The sequence below is a fragment of the Amblyraja radiata genome, chromosome 7, assembly GCF_010909765.2.
Source record: "Amblyraja radiata isolate CabotCenter1 chromosome 7, sAmbRad1.1.pri, whole genome shotgun sequence".
NCBI lineage: Eukaryota > Metazoa > Chordata > Chondrichthyes > Rajiformes > Rajidae > Amblyraja > Amblyraja radiata.
The window spans coordinates 74,126,288-74,145,680 of NC_045962.1; the positions used below are offsets into that span (position 1 = coordinate 74,126,288).

Genomic DNA, 19,393 nt, shown 5'->3' on the forward strand with positions numbered 1-19,393 from the left:
GGGTTCCAAGCCAAAACATCGTTCATCAATTTTCTCCAGAGATGCTGCCTGACCCACAGAATTGCTCCAGTGTTTTGTGTCTATATTTGGTATAAACTAGAATCTGCAGTTCCTTTTTTATTGCCGTAGTCATAGGGTCTTAGTGCTACAGTGTTGAAACAGGCCCTTTGACCCAACTCGCCCATATCGGCCAACATGTCTCAGCTAAACTAGTCCCACCTGCTCACGTTTGGTCCACATCTCTCCAAACATGTCCTATCCATGTACCTGTCTAACTGTTTCTTAAAAGTGGGGATAGTCCCTGCCTCAACTACCTCAAGTCAAGTCAACTTTAATTGTCACATACACATACAAGATGTACATTGATATGAAAGTGGCAATGCCTGCAGGATTGTGCAAAATAACAGAACAGAACAGAACCAGTATTTACATCTTAAAAAATAGACACAACAGTAATTACACCCCGGTGAGATCAGAGATTACAGTCCTGATGGCCTGTGGGAAGAAATTCCGTCTCATCCTCTCTGTTTTCGCAGCGTGACAGCGGAGGCGCTTGCCTGACCATAGCAGCTGGAACAGTCCATTGCTGGGGTGGTAGGGGTCCTTCATGATCTTGTTGGCTCTGGATCTGCATCTCCTGGTGTATAGGTCCTGCGGGGGGGGGGGGAGTGTAGTTCCCATGATGCGCACCACTCTCTGCGGAGCCTTCCTGTCCTGGGCAGAGCTGTTCCCAAAACATGCTGTTCCCATCGAGATGTTTCCGGTCAGGATATTTTCTACTGCACCAGGGTAGAAGGATTGTAGGATCCTCAGAGAGACTCTGAATTTCCTCAGCTGCCTGAGGTGGTAAAGGCGCTGCCTTGCCTTTCTCACCAGTGCGGCAGTGTGTGTTGTCCATGGCAGATCCTCTGTGATTTGGACTCCCAGGTATTTAAAGCTGCTCACCCTATCCACAGTAGTCCCATTAATCCCCAGTGGCGTGTACGTCCTCGGTTGTTGTGCCCTTCTAAAGTCCACAATCAGCACCTTTGTTTTAGTGACATTCAAGAGGAGGCTGTTGTTCTGACACCAGAGTGCCAGATCAGCCACCTCTTCTAGGTAGGCCTTCTCATTGTTATCAGAGATCAGGTCCACCACCACAGTATCATCAGCAAACTTGATGATGGAGTTGGAGCTGAACCTGGCCACACAGTCATGTGTGTACAAGGAGTACAGTAGGGGGCTGAGGACGCAACCCTGGGGGGATCCTGTGTTCAGGGTGAGGGGGTTAGAGGTATGTCTCCCATATTGACCACCTGGGGCCTGGCGGTGAGAAAGTCCAGGACCCAGGCACACAGGGGAGTGTTCATTTCCAATTCCAGCAGCTTCTCAGCAAGTCTGGTGGGGACTATGGTGTTGATAGCTGAACTGAAATCAATGAACAGCATCCTCACATAGCCCCCCTTCAGGCTGTCAAGGTGACAGAAAGTGGTGTGCAAAACCTGTCAGACCGCATCATCCGTGGATTTGTTCGGACGGTATGCGAACTGCAGCGGGTCCATGGTGCGAGGGAGGAAGGCGCAGATGTAGTTCTTGATCAGCCTCTCGAAGCATTTCTTGACCACTGAGGTGAGGGCCACCGGTCGGTATTCATTCAAGCAGGCTGGAGAGGCATTCTTAGGCACTGGTACATTAGTGGATCTCTTGAAGCAAGCAGGGACCACAGACTATGCCAGGGAGAGGCTGAATATTGTGGTGAACACTGGAACTAACTGTTTAGCTAATCCACTGAATTGCAGCTTGTTCCTCTGGCAGCTTGTTCCATGCACCCACCACCCTTTGTGCAAAAAAGTTACCCCTCAGATTCCTATAAAATCTTTTCCCCTTCACATTAAACCTATGTCCTCTGGTCCTCGATTCTCCTACTCTGGGCGAGACTCTATGCATCTACCCGACCTATTCTTCTCATGATTTTATACATCTCAATAGGATCACCCCTCATCCTCCTGCATTCTGGAGATTATGTGAACAAGCCTCCAGAGTGAGTCTTGAACTCACTGCACTCTATGTCAGAGGTAAGAGGCCTGCCTCGGAAAGTGAAGCCCACCTCTAGAAAAAGGTAAAAGAGGAAAGAAAATTGAACAACCATGAGTCCGTCTTAAGGTTGACCTTAGTTTTGTCATGGGATAAAGCTAGGATACATCATTTGGAATAGAATAGAGGAAGGTTAGTGTGTGCATCATTTCATTAAATTTCTGAGGAGACACAAGGAAGCAAACATGAAAATCTAATCAGTACTGAAAATGGAAAGTGTTCTATTTCCCAGCTAATGACATCCTTTGGGACTTTCGCAACCAAAAAAAAAAAATTCATTTCAATGCAATGTTGGAATTTGACAATTGCATAAAACACCTACAGTAGCCACTAGCAGTAACACAAAAGAGCCAACACAACTCTCTATGATAATTGCTAAATACAAAACCATTGGTTCGCAGAATCATAGCATATTTACTTCACAGGCTATTTGGCCCTAATCCATACTGTGTATTTTTTTGGAAGAATAATTTACTGGCAGTAACCTCGCCTCAAAGTTTAAATAAGTATTGTTGAATAGGGCTCAATCACTAGTCCGATTTACAATTTTAAATGGGCTGGGATTGTTTTCTTTGGAACATTGGAGGCTGAGGGGAGCTTTAATTGACTTTTATGAAATTGAGGGGCTGAGACAGAGTAAATAGGACAGATCTATTTCCCTAGCTGAGAGTTCAAAAAGCCAGAAATGCTGATTTAAATTAATTATAATGTGTCTGAGGAGGTACAAGGAAGCAAGAACCAAACAGGAGAGAGATGGGTTCTGAATATCCTTGCCTGATGGTGGGAGAACCGCTCATTATATTTAAAAGTAACTGGGTTTGTATTTGATGAGCAGCAATCTACAAGATTCTGGATCATGAGCTAGAAAGTAGCATTAGTTCTGGTAGTTCCTTTATGGACCTGATGAGCCAAATCGCCACTTTCTATAGATGGACAGTCTGGAGAAGGGTCCCAACCCAAAATATCGGCAGGCTAAAGGGTCCTGACAAGAAATGTCGCCTGTTCATTCCGATCCCACTGAGTTCCTCCAGCACATTGTGTTTTGCTCAAGATTCCAGCATCAGCAGTTTCTCTTGTCCGTTTTTTTTCTAAGTTATAAAATCATTGCATGTGACATTACAGCACTGAATTATACACTTATTTAAATACAAATTAAAGATGAGATTAAAAAGAATTGGAGGTTAAACACAGTAGAGCCACTGCATAAAGTAATGTTTAAATGATAATGTCAAAGCCATTGTTAATATTGTGGAGGGTAAATATATCTAGCTGAGGAATTGCAGGATCTGTGCTCAGTTTGTCCTCAAATTCCTCAAATTGGTTACTTTTTACATCAGTTTGCTTCATACCTCCCAGAATACTAACAATTCAAAACATCCAGCCTAAGGCCAAAGAACCTGCTGGTTTGTGAATTTCAATTGTCTGACATATAGCACTAACGCCACACAAATACCATTTGGCCTTCCAACTCCTGACACCACTTCCATCTCAGTTAATAACAAACTGCTTTTGGAATGGCAGGAGACCCTATCCCCAATGGGCTTGGATGAAAACTTCATCGCTTCCTTCACCAGCCCATTATGCAGGTAGGTGACAGGGTAAGCAGGGGGAGCGCTGTCTAAAAAATTCACATGGTGCAAAGCCAAGGTGAAACAGACACACACTGTGATGAACAGGAAGGTTGGCGCTGTAAAAAGATGGCTAAAGCACAGTGTACGGTGAGTCCTTTAAAAGAGGGGGAGAGGGGGGAGAAGGGGGAGAAGGAGTGGAGACAACTTTGAAGAAGCCAGAGATACATGGCTGTGATACACGGCTGTGAAGCCCGGCCGACATTAAACAGCCAAAAATCTGTAGCCTCCCTTTGATCTGGAATTTTGTTGGTTCACATGATCAATGGTCTTTTATCATTAATGTTTTATTATTATTAATGTTTAGTGTTTTCTGAGTCATTCGTAACTGTCACTGTATGTCATGTTGTTACTTGTGATCGGAACACCAAGGCAAATTCCTTGTATGTGAATACTTGGCCAATAAACTTACTTACTTACTGACTTACTTCCTTACTTACTTACTTACTTACTTACTTACTATTAACATTACCGGTTTGTTATCCTTGGTTCTGAAAACTACCTTTTTTCCCCAATGAGCCAAAGAAATTCAACGCTCAGCACCGGCTACAAACTACGAGGACCTCCGAGAAACTTCGACCTCCTGGGAACCCACTAGGACCTCCTGGCGACTCAACTCCGGCTCGAGAATTCTCGCTACTCTCCATGGCGGCTTCATTCTAGTCGCCGCTAATTTTTCAACGTTGAAAAATTCACGGTGACCATAATGAGGCCGCGACTTGTTTTCAGAATGCGGGAACTCCTCACGACCATGAAGGCGACTCCCGGCAACCACCCGCGAACATGTGGCAACCATGTGGCGACTGCGTAGTCTCCTGCAGTTGTCTAGAAAGTCACCTAAGTGGGACAGGCCCATTAGATAGCTGTAATGCTTTGCAAATACTTTCTTAAAGTTGCCTCTATTCATTGTTCAGATTTCATTATTCTGTTCCTGGTGCATATGGCAATTGAACAATCTTAGAACATTGAACAGTACAGCTTGATCTTTATTCATTGTAAGGTCCTAAACCTCTATTGAGTATTAATCATCATCATTCAACGTGGAAATTGCAAACACTAGAGGGTATAACTTTAAGGAGAAAGGGCCAAAGTTTAAAGGAGGTGCGCGGGGCAGAATTTTTCACACAGAGGCTCGAGGGTGTCTGGAACACATGCCCAGGGGTGATGGTGGAGCCAGATATGATAGTGGCGTTTAGGAGCTTTTCGATGAGCACATGGATACGCAGGGAATGGAGAGATATGGATCATGTGCAGTCAGATGAGATTAGTTTAGCTTGGCATTATGTTCGGCACACACATTGTAGGCCAATGGGCCTGTTCCTGTGCTGTACATTTATATGTGTAGGACGGAACTGCAGATGCCAGTTTAAACCGAAGATAGACACAAAAAGCTGGAATAACTCGGCGGGACAAGCAGCTCCTCTGGAGAGAAGGAGTGGGTGACTTTTCAGATCGAGATGGGTCTTCGGGTCTGAACAAGCGATCTTGACCCGAAATGTCACCCATTCCTTCTCTCCAGAGATGCTGCCTGTCCCACTGAGTTACTCCAGCTTTTTGTGTCTATCTTGTGTACATTTATATGTTCCATGTAAAACACCACCAGTATTCGCACCGGCCATTCATGGTTATCAATTATGTGTGCGTACACTAAATCTTCTACGACAGGCTTGGTTTTAGCAAGAGAAGCAGACCACCTTTACATAGAAACATAGAAACATAGAAACATAGAAAATAGGTGCAGGAGTAGGCCAATCGGCCCTTCGAGCCTGCACCGCCATTCAATATGATCATGGCTGATCATCCAACTCAGTATCCTGTACCTGCCTTCTCTCCATACCCCGGGTTTAGAATTGGTTCTGAAATCGGAACGACGAGTATAATTCCCAAAGCAAACTTGCGATCCTTACCCACTGTAAAAACGTCCCTGTCGTGATTTCTGCTCCCGTTGCAATCGGATGTTCTCCAGTTTGAGGGGGCTTGGAATGAATCCAATTTCACAGCCCTCTTTCACCAGTCGCCCTATCCACCAGTCATTGTTGTACTTCTGTTAAAGAAAATTAAAATCTTTGAGATTTTAGCTTTAAAATGTTTAATAACTACTTCTTCCATTACATTTATTATTCTTTGATTCTGCTCTTTATGAAGACCAAAGGTTTTCCCATTTGACAAAGAAAAGAAAAATGAAAGCAATATATACCCAGTCGGCTCATAATTAAAACATGCTCAGTTCTAAATTTGTGAATTTAGTTTCTGATGCTGAAGTGATTCATTTGATAATGCTCCTTAATTTTAAAATCTGACTCAGGATGAGCTAATGGTGAGTTGATTTACAATAAATGTAAGCGGAATAAATTAAGGCTACATCGGTATTGGACAACAAGAGGATTAGAGCAAATGAGGATAGAAAATAAATTAGTATTCTTAAATAAACTACCAGAATAGTGAGTGGGTCTGTAAGCAGGTAAATCCCATGGAGCTGCATCTCAGAATTTTGTAAAAGTGGAATTTGAGATAATGGATGCTTTTTAATATCTTTCAAAATTCTATAGATTCAGAATAGTTTCTGCAGATTGAATGATGCCAAATGTAACCAATTGTTTAATAAAAGTGGGTGGGGGGGAGCAGGGAGGACAGTACCAATATATAAGCCTGACAAAAGTAGTTGGGGGAATTGCTGGATACTAGTCTGAAGACGGGTCCCAACTCAAAACATTGTCTGTCCATTCCTTCCCCAGATGCTGCCGGACCCGTTGAGTTTCTCCAGTACGTTGTGTTTTTCTTAGGATTCCAGCATCTGCAATTTCTTGGGTCTCCAATTTAAAAGAATAAGTGAATGAATGGGGTGATGATGTATTTATGATAAGGAAATTGGGTTGATTAACCTATTGGAGTTACATAGAAACATAGAAAATAGGTGCAGGAAGAGGCCATTCGGCCCTTCGAACCAACACCGCCATTCATTGTGATCATGGCTGATCGTCCCCAATCAATAACCCGTGCCTGCCTTCTCCCCATATCCCTTGTTTCCACTAGCCCCTAGAGCTCTATCTAACTCTCTTAAATCCATCCAGTGATTTGGCCTCCACTGCTCCAATAAGATTCAGAAGAGCAAATGACAAGGATCTAATGGGCAGACTGCATTTGGATTTTAACAAACTTCAAATGTGGTCCAATACACAAGTTTGGCACATATGTAATTGGAGGTAATCTACTGGTGTGTATCGAGAGCCAGTTAACTGATCAAAAATCAAGACTAGGAATTAACAAGTTATTTTCAGGTTGGTAATGAGTTACCAGTGTGATACTGCAGGAATTAATACTTAGGGCACAAACTATTCACAATCAGTAATCTGGCAGAGGAGACGAAATGCAACATTTCCAAATTTGCTACGAACTTGAAAGTAAATGAGCATATGAGTATTAATGAGTGTCAGAGGTTATAGGGAGCAACGGATATCAAAAGATTAAAAAACAGCCAATGGGCAATAAAATAGAAATTAAAATTCCAATTAGTTAGAGTTATTATGCCTCACCACATGCACCACCTAGCTTGAAAAGCTTTGTCCCCATTAAGTAAATGCTTGACTAAGTTTTCCATATCAAACTGTTGGGAAGACATGGAGGTGCCAAAGTGGAAAATGAACATAAATAATAAGGTTGTTTCATCTCTGGTATCACATTGTCAGAGGATATTCTCTCAGCGAGATGTGAAGTATCTTTGAATCAACCTTGTTATGAACATAAATTGTATGTATATAATTAAAGACGTAAAGTGCTGGAGTGGGTCAGACTCATCTCCGGAGAAACCTGTCCATGTTCTTCAGAGATACTGCCTGGCCCACTGAGTTATTCCAGCATTTGGTGTCTTATTTTTTAAACCAGCGCGTGCAGTTTCTTTTGTCTAAATTGTACTTGTGTCTACATCGGTGAGACCAACTCTCCCCCAATTGGTCCCTTGAACAAGTGTTGCCATTCAATTAGATGACAACTGATTCAACTTTTCCCTGTACTCCCGTTTTTTCCCCACCATCTCTCCACCTACCATCACCCTTCACCCCCCACCCATTTAGTAATTCAGAATAAAGGAGACTAGGAAGCCTTGGGCAAATTGTTACTGTTTTTATTTTTATTTTTTATTTTTACAGAGAGAACAATCTGCGAATGCGCGGTTTAATTTTTTTGAAAAAAGCCGACTGACTGCCTACCCTGAGTAATTACTCACGGCACATGCCTGGTGGAAGGTGAGGACAAGGGCGACTCTGCCCTTGTTACGAGTGGGGGGATGGGGAGTGAGAGCAGAGTTGCGGGGTATAGAAGAGACCCTAGTGAGAGCCTCATCTATTGTAGAAGAGGGGAATCCCGTTCCCTGAAGAATGTGGACATCTCCGATGCCCTTGTGTGGAGCACCTCATCCTGGGTGCACTAGGCGGAGGATGGTATTAGTAGACAGGGATTGGTTGGTTCTGCGGTCGAGGAAGATACGGAGGGCTTTAAGACCCTCCTGGTGGGGGGTGGAGGTGTAGAAAGACTGGGCATCCATGGTGAAGATGAGGGAATAGAGATAGTGGCCTGGTGCTCGTCTGTGGGGTCATGGTCCAAGGATAAGTAGGAGGAGGTGTGTGAGAGTTGGCGCGTGGCCTGAGCCTTGTAGAGATCAGCGCGCCAGACTACCATGGCACCTCCCTTGTCGGCAGGTTTAATCATCCAGTCTGAGTTGTTGCAGAGTGAGTGGAGGACTGTACGTTCAGGGGGGGAGGGAGGTTAGAGTGAGAAAGGGGAGTGGAGAAGTTGAGGCGGTTGATGTCCCGCCGGCAGTTTAAAATAAAATGGCCTAAATCTGGTAGATGGCCATGAGGGGGAGTCCAAGAGGAGGGGATCCGTTGGAGACGGGAGAAGGGGTCATCACCGGGGGGCGAGGGCTCCTTCCTATGGAAGAACGCTTTGATGCGGAGGCGATGGAAGAACAGCTGCACATCGTGGCGGGCGTGGAACTCACTGAGGTGGGGACAGAGGCGAACAAAGGTGAGGCCTCTGCTGAGGACAGACCGTTCGGTATCAGAGAGGGGAAGGTCAGGTGGGATTGTGAACACACGGCAAGGATGGGGGTTGGGGCCAGAGGAAGGCAGGTGAGTGAACTGAGGTAGATGATTAATTTAGAGGTACAGCATGAAAACAAGCCCTTCAGCCCATTGAGTGAATGCTGGCTATCGATCACCCGTTCCCACGTGTTCTATGTTACCCCACTTCTGCACGCACTCCCGAAACATTAGGGGGGTAATTTGACAGAGTCTAATTAACCTGCGAACCTGAACATATTTGGGATATGGGAGGAAACCGGAGCATCCGGATGAAACCCGCGCAGTCACAGGGAGAATGTGCAAACTCCACACAGACAGCACCCAGGCTCAGAATCAAATCCGAGTCTCTGGCACTGTGGGGCAGCAGATCTAGAGATACAGATTGATTAATACAGGTGTCAGAGGTTATGGGGAGAAGGCAGGAGAATGGGGTTAGGAGAGAGTGAAAGATCAGCCATGATTGACTGGCGGAGTAGACTTGATGGGCCGAATGGCCTAATTCTACTCCTATCCCTTATGACCTCTCCCAACTGTGCCACTGTCACAAGTGGCCCATTTTATGGTAAACAGAAATAAATGGATATGATCTGTTAACCATTCCAGGAACAATGCAAGGTGACAGTGACGGTAAACTCAATATCTAGGGGTATTTGATATTTTGAAAGCAAAGACAAAAAATAAAAGCAGATATGTTAACTTTGTTAATAAATAATGAGCTCGCTGCAGTGGCAAGGAAAGATATTGGCTCAGAAGCTCAAGGTGTTTTTTCCTCACTTTCTCTCTCTCTTCCTTTTTCTTTTTCACACACCATACATCACGTTTTTCTATTTGCAATTATCTACTTTATCTTTCTCTCTTTTATTATTTAAAAAAAATGAAGCTGTACATAAAATGTAACATGCCAATATATATTTGGCACCTTAAGGTGCCACATTACTGTACTTACTTCTAAATTTTAAAAAAAGAAGAAAAAAAAGAATAGTTTTGAAGAGCGATATGTTGAGAAACCAACCAGGGAGCAGGCTTTATGCTCTGAAATTGTGCAATGAGACAGAACTACTGATCTCATTGAAAAGGGTCCCCTGCGAAAAGGGTTCCCTGTGAAAAAACACAATAGAAATTCGAAATTCAGTTTCAGGATGTATAACCAAGGTGGGAACATGTGTAAAAAACTTAAAGAAAGGCAGCTGCACTTGCACGAGGACAGACCTGGTTACCGTGGACTGAGAAAATAGATGAACAAATTGGGCAGTAAATCAGTAGTGGCAGACATTTGAGGAGATATTTCATAAATCTCAGCAAAGGTATATTCTAGCAAGAAAGAAAGGCTGTGCAGAAAGGATGCACCATCCATGGCTAAGTATGAAATTGAAAGAAAATACAAACAAGATTAGAAAGGTTAGTTGTAGGCCAGAGGAACTGGAAAAGTGAGACGAAAATAAAAAGATGGGGTATGAAGGTAAATTAACAGAAAGACAGCAAGACCTTCAACAAGTATATAAAACTAGAGTAGTGAAAACAAACATAAGCCTTTAGAAGACAAGACTGTGGACATTATATTGGGAAATAGAAAAGGGGCAGAATTTTAAATAATTATTTTGCATCATTCTTCAGGGTAAAAGATACTAAAAACAATCCAATGTTAATAGATAACCTATGGGTTGTTGTGAGGGATGAACTTAAAATAATCTCTGTCACTAGAAAAAAAGTGTTAGGAAAACTAATGGCTAAAGGCTGACAAATTCCTCAGATCTCATTGCCGACATTCTACGGTTTTAAAAGAGGTGCTGCAAAAATAGCAAATGCATTTATGCTATTCTAGGGGATTGACCAATTTACAGACAACAGATAAATGGGTCATTTTCCAATTGATAATCAGTAACCAGTGGAGTGCCATAGGGATCAATGCTGGGCCCGCAACAATTTACAATCTAGATTAATGGCTTGGAAGAAGGGACCATGTGTACTGAAACCAAATACGCAGAAGATATAAAGATGACAGGAGTAGCGAGGAGAACTCAAAAAGCCTGCAAGAAGAAAGTGACAGATTAAGTGAGCGGGAAAGATCGTAGATGATGTATAATGTAGGAAATTGTGACGTTATCCAATTTGAACAAAAGAAAGAAAAAATAATTTTAATTAAAAGGAATTGGATTGCAAAATGTTGCTGTAAACGTGAATCTGGGGGACCTGCTGCATGAAATATAAAGATGTCCATTGTGTAGGAAAGAGCAGTGGATGATAGTTTAAATCGAAGGTAGACACAAAATGCTGGAGTAACTCAGCGGGACAGTCCCTTGTCCCTGCTAAGTAGTAATACATAATGTAGACACAGAAGCATAGTCACTCATTTACCCTCCTTTCCATCCTGTCACAGATGTTATCCATTCCATCCCAGCACCTTCCCTGCAACTTCAAAGATTCACGGATGCTGCCTATTTCCAGCATTTTCTGTTTATATTATCTAACCATCTATTTTCACAGCTGTTATTTCAAGTTTGGTACAGTCCAAGGTAGAATAAGAACAGCACTGCTTTCAAGTGCCCATGATGTTGGTTTAGACTGAGACAACTCCCTTTTAACAACCTGACCAATGTTAGTTCAGATATAGTTTCGAGCCTAACAACATTACAAACACATTAATTTTCTGGCATTGGGCCCAAACTCAAACGAGCCCAGATTTCACAGGATTTTATATTGATCTGTGATAAGGACAATGTGTGTGATTGGGATTAATATTGAAGAAATAACCAGGGATGAACGAATCCATCTCCTGACAGTGAAGATAGACAAAAATGCTGGAGAAACTCAGCGGGTGAGGCAGCATCTATCGAGCGAAGGAACAGGTGACGTTTCAGGTCGAGACCATTCTTCAGACTGATGGAGCTTCCTGATAGTGAAGCTCGATGACTTACTTCTTTAATATGTAGAAAGTCTTTGGCATCAAAAGAGATGGCAGTTCCTGGGACTGGTACATCTTCGTCCAGTGCGCCACAGTAAGTGACATTTGTTCTCACCGCAAATGCAACAGGTTTAGTCTGGAAAATAAAATACACCAGGAGACTATTAGGCCACATTGCAATGTTAAAGTCAGTTGAAAGTGGTTTCAGCTTTAATATAATTATGCTGTAGATAATGGCTTTACCAAATGTTCTCCGCTTTACTAAAGTACCTAGACGGTCACAACATTGAGTTCAGATACAATGCCTTTGGTTTAGGGGTCATGAGTGAATAAGGGTCCAACCTGCTGTTGCACTCTACTTCCTCACAGCATTACCGGGGGTAACATAGAAACATAGAAACATAGAAAATAGGTACAGGAGGAGGCCATTCGGCCCTTCGAGTCAGCACCACCATTCATTGTGATCATGGCTGATCATCCCCTATCAATAACCCGTGCCTGCCTTCTCCCCATATCCCTTGACTCCACTAGCCCCTAGAGCTCTATCTAACTCTCTCTTAAATCCATCCAGTGACTTGGCCTCCACTGCCCTCTGTGGCAGGGAATTCAATAAATTCACAACTCTCTGGGTGAAAACGTTTTTTTTCACCTCAGTCTTAAATGACCTCCCCTTTATTCTAAGACTATGGCCCCTGGTTCTGGACTCGCCCAACATTGGGAACATTTTTCCTGCATCTAGTTGTGTCTGTGGTGAGAACTCCAGATCTTTCATTTCGTAGACAAAAGCATCAATGACACCTTTTAGCTCCGTGCCTCATACCCGGCTCCAACCCCAAAGGAGCCAACAACCAGGAATTGTGACCGGGATTTCCAGGTCAGTCATGTAGGAGAAAGGATGAGAGCAAACTATTTTTAAATCTGCTCAAAACCTATTAAGAAAATTAAAACTAACTTCGGCCTTCATTCAATTGCTTCTCCAAATTATCTCTGGCCTGCAGGCTAATTTGGACAATTATACAAGGATTCAGCAAATTCCCTAAACTCCACTCTCTAACCAAACTACTACCCACCCTCGGAAGCCCCGAACTGGCTGAGCTCTCACTCTACTAGAGGCTTCCCACCACTCAGCTGCCCAAAGTTCTGAGTAGAGCTGGATCGCCAAATGGTGAAGGATGCTCATCAATACAAATGCCTGGGGATTCCACCGCCCAGCAGCAGAGTGAAGGTTTGGTCAGTTCGGTGATGGATGGTTCAGTAATCAACAAGCCACTGCACTGATCCACCCAATTTCCTTCTGGAATAATGGTACGTCCTAGTAATTGGCGAGTTGGTTGATCTGGCCCAATTTATCTACAGTATGTGTGCAACTCCTAAAGGAATGTTTTTTTTTTAATAAAGCTAGGCATTAATTTTCAGAATGGCTTCTCCTGCTTCAGTTGCTCAGCAGCAATCCCATTTATGGAAGTTATGCCTGCGGAATGGGAAGCCCTGAGGAAATAAACTCTCCAAAAATCCACGCTCCTTCAAATTCACTGGGCGAGAATGAAAATAAATAGGCAATACTCACAAAATTATTAATGTAATACAATTTCCTGGAAATTGATTGCCATTATTGTAAACTCTACAGTTGCATTAGTGTGTGGTACTTTGCTTCTGAAATTCATTTCAGCAACTCACTTCAATGCATGTATATTTGTGAATCACATCTTAAAATTTCCACCTTCATCTTTCTAGCCTCATATGTACACATGTACATTTATGAGCTTCATCCTAATTACGCATGCAGACAAAAGGAAGTATTTTTGAATAAAATATTGTGCCAAATTGTAGTAGATGGTAAACAGATTCCAAATTATTACTTGTGATTGCTCTTCTGCGATGGGAGGCAGTGGGCCTATCAAGATGACCCTTTGCACCCAAGGGTGGTTAGTTCGCTATCGGCAGTTTATTGCAGAGGCTCCATGCTGAAATCCTCTGTCAGCTGGAGCAAAGTATTGCCTTGGTGATTTTAACAGATTGTCGGCATCTCTGACATCCAGAAACATCCAAAATTATCAAGATTAAAGTGGAGAAACAAGGAACTCCAGATGTTCGTTTACACAAATGGACACAAAGTGCTGGAGTAACTCAGCACGGGTCTGGCAGCATCTTTGAAAAATATGGATGTGAAGTTTTGGGTCGCGAACCTTCTTCAGATTCTAAGTTTGCCGGTCCCGCTGTGTTACTCCAGCTCTTTGTGTCTTTTAAGATTAAAGTTGACAATTTATCTAAAACCAATTTAAATAATAAAAATATTAATTAGAAAGCATATAAAACAAAATGAATAATTAAAATCAATAAACTGAAACGTAATAATTAAATCAATAAACTAAAGCTTTTGTTTTTAATTGCCTGCTAATCTACAGTCCAAGAATACCAGAAGGTGAGGGGGGGAAGATTTAATATTGACCTGAGGGGTAACTTTTTCATACAAAAGGTGGTGGGTGTATGGAACAAGCTGCCAGAGGAGGTAGTTGAGGCTGGTACGAGTGCAACGTTTAAGAAACATTTAGACAGGTACATGAATAGGACAGGTTTATGGACCAAATGCAGGCAGGTAGGACTAGTGTAGATGGAACATGTTGGCAAGTTGGGCCAAAGGGCCTGTTGTCACGCTGTTAAGACTATATGACTCGAATACTCATTCCAATCATTTGCGGTGGCAGATCCTATTTAGAATCAGAGAGGGGATTCCTTAGCATAATGCTGGCAAACTGCAGTGAGAAAGATCCTGAATGCTGGACTCCACATTGGATCCACGCTCCATCTGCCATTCAGTAAGTTCAGAAAATGTTTTCTGATCGAAAACTCAAGCAAAACTCAACAGGATCCAGTCCATTATACTGGAACAGTGTTTCTCCTTTCCCTTGATTCATCTGAAGCTGGTGGAAGTCTGTCACTGATGGTCTTGTTCTTACTTTGGCTCTTTCAAGTTGTACGGCTGCTTGCTGCTCGGACTCGCGCCGAATCCCATCTCGATCCTCCTCTAGGGAAACATCAGAATCCGATGGCCTGCTCGTGTAAGAATCTGCTGAACCCTGCAACAAAAACCATGCAATGGTCAAATCAAAACACTCAAGGTAACTGGCTCTTTAGGACATAAGGTCATAAGTGATAGTAGAATTAGTCTACTTCGCCATTCAATCATGGCTGATCTATCTCTCCCTCCCATTCTCCTGCCATCTCCCCATGACCTCTGACACCTGTACTAAGCAAGAATCTATTTATCTCTGCCTTAAAATATCCACTGACTTGGCTTCCACAGCCTTCTGTGGCAAATAATTCCACAGATTCACCACCTTCTGATGAAAATTTTCTCCTCATCTCCTTCCTAAAAGAATGTCCATTAATTCTGAGGCTATGACCTCTAGTCCCAGACTCTCCCAATAGTGGAATCATCATCTCCACATCCACTCTATCCATGGAATCATCATCTCCACATCCACTCTATCTATGCCTTTCACTATACTGCATGTTTCAATGAGGTCCCTCCACATTCTTCTAAACTCCAGCGCGTGCAGGGGATCATTCGTGTAAATCTCCTCTGGACCCTCTCCAGGGCCAGCACATCCTTCCTCAGATAGGGTGCCCAAAATTGCTCACAATATTCCAAATGTGGCCTTATAGAGCCTCAACATTACACCCCTGTTTTTGTATACAAGCCCTCTTGAAATAAATGCTAGCATTGAGTTTGCTTTCTTTACTACTGATTCGACTTGCAGATTAACTTTTTGGGAATCCTGCACCAGCACTCCCGAGTCCCTTTGCCTCCAATTTCTGGATTCTCAACCCATTTAAAAAAAAGTCTACGCCTTTATTCCTGATACCAAAATACATGACTCCACACTTTGCTACACTATATTCCATCTGCCACTTCTCTGTCCATTCTCCCAACCTGTCCAAGTCCTTCTGCAGAGTCTACACTACCTGTCCTTCCACCTATTTTCATATCATCCGCAAACGTTGCTACAAAGCCACTAATCCCTCGTCCAAATCATTAATATGTAACGTGAAGAGTAGTGGCCCCAGCACCGACCCTTACAGAACTCCAATTTTTACTCAGATAAATCCAAACATCTGTCACTCAGTGGTGAGTTTATATTATGACGATTAATATAATAGTTATAATAATGACACCAACTTAAAACTATGCCTTTTTAATGACTCGAGTATACGACAGTACCACCCAATATTTTAAAGGAATGCAGAATATAGGAAAATTCCATGATACAAGCCTTGAAGTCACTAGAGAGAAAAGCAGGAGTGTGGAGATAGGAGATGCAAGGTTAGTGATCTCAGATATTGAAAATGGCTGAGAGCTGCTGCCTCAAAGTTCCAGGGACCCGGGTTCAACCCTGACCTCGGGCTAGTTTGCATGCCTGGGTGGAGTTTGCATGTTCTCCTTTTTTCTCCACGTAAATTTCATCCATGTGTTCCAGTTTCCTTCCACATCCCAAAGATGTGCAGGTTTGTAGATGATTGGCCTTTGTAAATTGCCCCTAGTGCATAGGCAGTGCACGCAGAAGTTGGATAACATAGAAACATAGAAGAATAGGTGCAGGAGTAGGCCATTCGGCCCTTCGAGCCAGCACCGCTATTCAATATGATCATGGCTGATCATCTAAAATCAGTACCCCATTCTGGCTTTTTCCCCATATCCCTTGATTCCCTTAGCCCTAAGAACTAAATCTAACTCTGTCTTGAAAACATCTAGTGAATTGACCACTGTCTTCTGTGGCAGAGAATTTCACAGATTCACAACTCTCTGGGTGGAATGTTTTTCCTCATCTCAGTCCCAAATTAATCTTTAGTTTACCTGTTAGTATTTTCTCAAATTTAGGTCTGCACTTGAATCGCAGGGTGGATAGGAAAATAATCTGTTGAGATCCTGCTGTATAGTTTAGAGATACAGCGTAGAAACAAGCCCTTCGGCCCATCGAATCTGTGCCAGCCTGCGATTCCCGTGTACTAGTTCTATCCTACACATGAGGGACAATTTGTAAAAGCCAATTAACCTACAAACCTGCGCATCTTTGCAAAGTGGGAGGAAACTGGAGCACCTGGAGAAAACCCATACGTTCACAGGGAGAATGTAGAAACCGTACAGACTGCACACGTAGTTAGGATCAAATCCAGCGCTGTATGGCAGCAACTCTACCGCAGTGCCACTGTGCCATCAAGTAAGGAAATGAATGTACCAAATGTGCCAGTCCCAAATAGATTCATATCCAAATGTGTCTTTGAAAAGAACACCATTCCCTGAAGGTCTTCAGCAAAAAGACATAGAATAAATCAGGTCAAAAACTGTTAACGATGTTCTAACTAAGCCATCATAATTAACACAGTGCTTTGTTACCATTCCAGATAGAACTAAACAAAAACTCTTTTAAGGTGAAATTGAATTTAGCGCTGTAACTAAATGGCCTGTCCCACTCGGGTGTCATTTACGCGACATCATTTACGCGACATCATTTACGTGTCACGACGCATGACGCCCACGTGATGCGCGCATGGTGTGCATTACGGGCGCATGGTGCCTGGTGACGTAGGCAGTGAAGCGCGGTCGCGCGCGGCGCCCCAGGATTTTGGGATGTACAAAATCTTCGTGCACCATCTGCATGACACGCAAGTGACGCCCAAGTGGGACAAGCCCTTAACACTGTAAGATACAAGGAAGTTAAGGGTTACACCGAGCAAGCAACAAAATGGATTTGAGACTGTATCCGATCATCTATTAAATGGCAGAGCAAGTTCATGTTACTATATGCCCATGTGCTCCATTTTGTTATGTTCTTACAATTATCTGCACTATTAAATGATATAGAGAGTCTATGTAAAAAGCATAACAAATATATCATATAACAACTATAACTATAACAACTTATATTTACATTTATTTACTATATTTAACTTAGAAAATGATCAAGGCACTTCTCAGGATTAATGCCACATAAAATCTGAGAGCATGCCAGTCCCATATGAGGGCCTGGGTTTTTGAAAGAGGGAAGAACTCCATCAGTCAGGTAGCTAGAGACATGGTTATCTATAATAATGTAAAGGAAATTGGAGATGCACAGGCAAGCTGAATTTGATATTAGCTGAGACACCATGAAGAATCTTCTGCACTCATCAAAGAATGCCCTGGGAAGTTTTATTTTTACCTGAAAGAACAGGCAGAACCTTAGGCCAAACAATGGGAATTCCAACATTGTTTGTGTTCTGCACTGCTGAGGAAGTTTAGCTTTGTTTAAGATGTAGCGGGAAACAGGCCCATTGGCCCACCTCATCCGCACCGACCAGCGGTCACCCGTACACTAGTTCTATCCTACACACTAGGGGTAATTTACCTACAAATCTGTACATCTTTGGAATATGGGAGGAAATCAAAACACATGGGCGAACGTACAAACTCTGTACAGACAGCACCCGTGGTCAGGATCGAGCGCGGGTCCCTGGAGCTGTAAGACCGCTACTCTCCCACTGCACCTAAGGTTTGTAAAGTGCTGGAGTAACTTAACAGGCAGCATCTATAGAGGACATGGATAGGGAATGTTTTGGGTCGCGACCCTTATTCAGTCTGACCCACTGAGTTACTTCAGCATTTTGTGTTCTACGTAAGATTTCAGCATCTGCTGTACTTTGTGTCCAGAGTATTTCCTTATACCTAGCTAGCACGTCCATCAAGATAATGTATTTGTTAGTCATTCCTTCTTCAGAAATCTTGGTGTTGCTAGATTTGCTGACATTTATTGTGACAGAAAAATTGCTGCAGATGTTGGGAGAAATAACTCCCACAGTGTTCATGGAGAGGGAATATAAGGATTTTGCCCCAGTGGCAATGAAGGAGCAGCAATAAATACGTGGGATATTACATGTATCATCCCTCATCCGCCTGTGCTCCAAGGAATAGAGTCCCAGCCTACTCAACATCTCCCTATAACTCAAACCCTCTTGTCCTGGCAAAATCCTCGTAAATCTTTTCTGTACCCTGATGTTTTGTTATTTGGGTAAATAAATTAGGTGGTTGACTTGCAGGTATTTGGAACAATAGTAAGATTAAACGAGAACTTACCTATTTGAAGTTTGATCTTTATTTTATGAGGAGTTACGATGAGGGATTACGTGAAGACCCTGCCAGCACGCATGCGCGACATACTTCAAAGCAGCGGTGTGGAATCACAGAAACAACACAATAATTGAAATAAACATAGTAAAGATAAGGAGAACTAAGATACCAGTTGACCTTTATAATTGAGGGTGGGAGCGGAGGGCACGTAATCCCTCATCGTAACTCCTCATAAAATAAAGATCAAACTTCAAACTGGTAAACTCGTTTAATCTTACTATTTTACTTCGGATTCACGTGAGTGACTACGTGAAGATTTTAAAGCTCTGTGATTTCAAACCGTGTAACAGTCCATGCTTCACTCACTGCCGAAGTCATCCAAGGGAGGAAGTAAGTTATCGTAATCAAATATGAATCTGTTTATAAAACAATAATGATATTTATTTGAAACAATAACAAAGAAAATAACGCTCCCCCGGGCTTAAATTATATATTTGCAGAGTCTAAAATTCTCTCTTCAAATGAAACAGGTTTTACTATTGGCTTATTGTAGAATGTTTGGAAAGTTTTTTCCATGGACCACCCCGCTGTTGCCAGGATGTGGTCC

The 19,393-nt window shown here is 42.7% G+C and overlaps 1 protein-coding gene across 3 annotated transcripts in view; it reads right to left on the bottom strand.

Moving 5' to 3' along the window:
* Positions 1 to 19,393, bottom strand: part of cacnb4 (calcium voltage-gated channel auxiliary subunit beta 4) — a 207,998-nt gene that overhangs the window by 75,628 nt on the left and 112,977 nt on the right. For all 3 annotated transcript variants that reach the window (XM_033024808.1, XM_033024809.1, XM_033024811.1), the window contains 3 exons: positions 14,639 to 14,758; positions 11,695 to 11,817; positions 5,609 to 5,745 (listed from right to left, as the gene is read on the bottom strand). In XM_033024808.1, the coding sequence (XP_032880699.1) occupies positions 5,609 to 5,745; positions 11,695 to 11,817; positions 14,639 to 14,758 (380 nt within the window). The remainder of the gene's footprint in view (positions 1 to 5,608; positions 5,746 to 11,694; positions 11,818 to 14,638; positions 14,759 to 19,393) is intronic.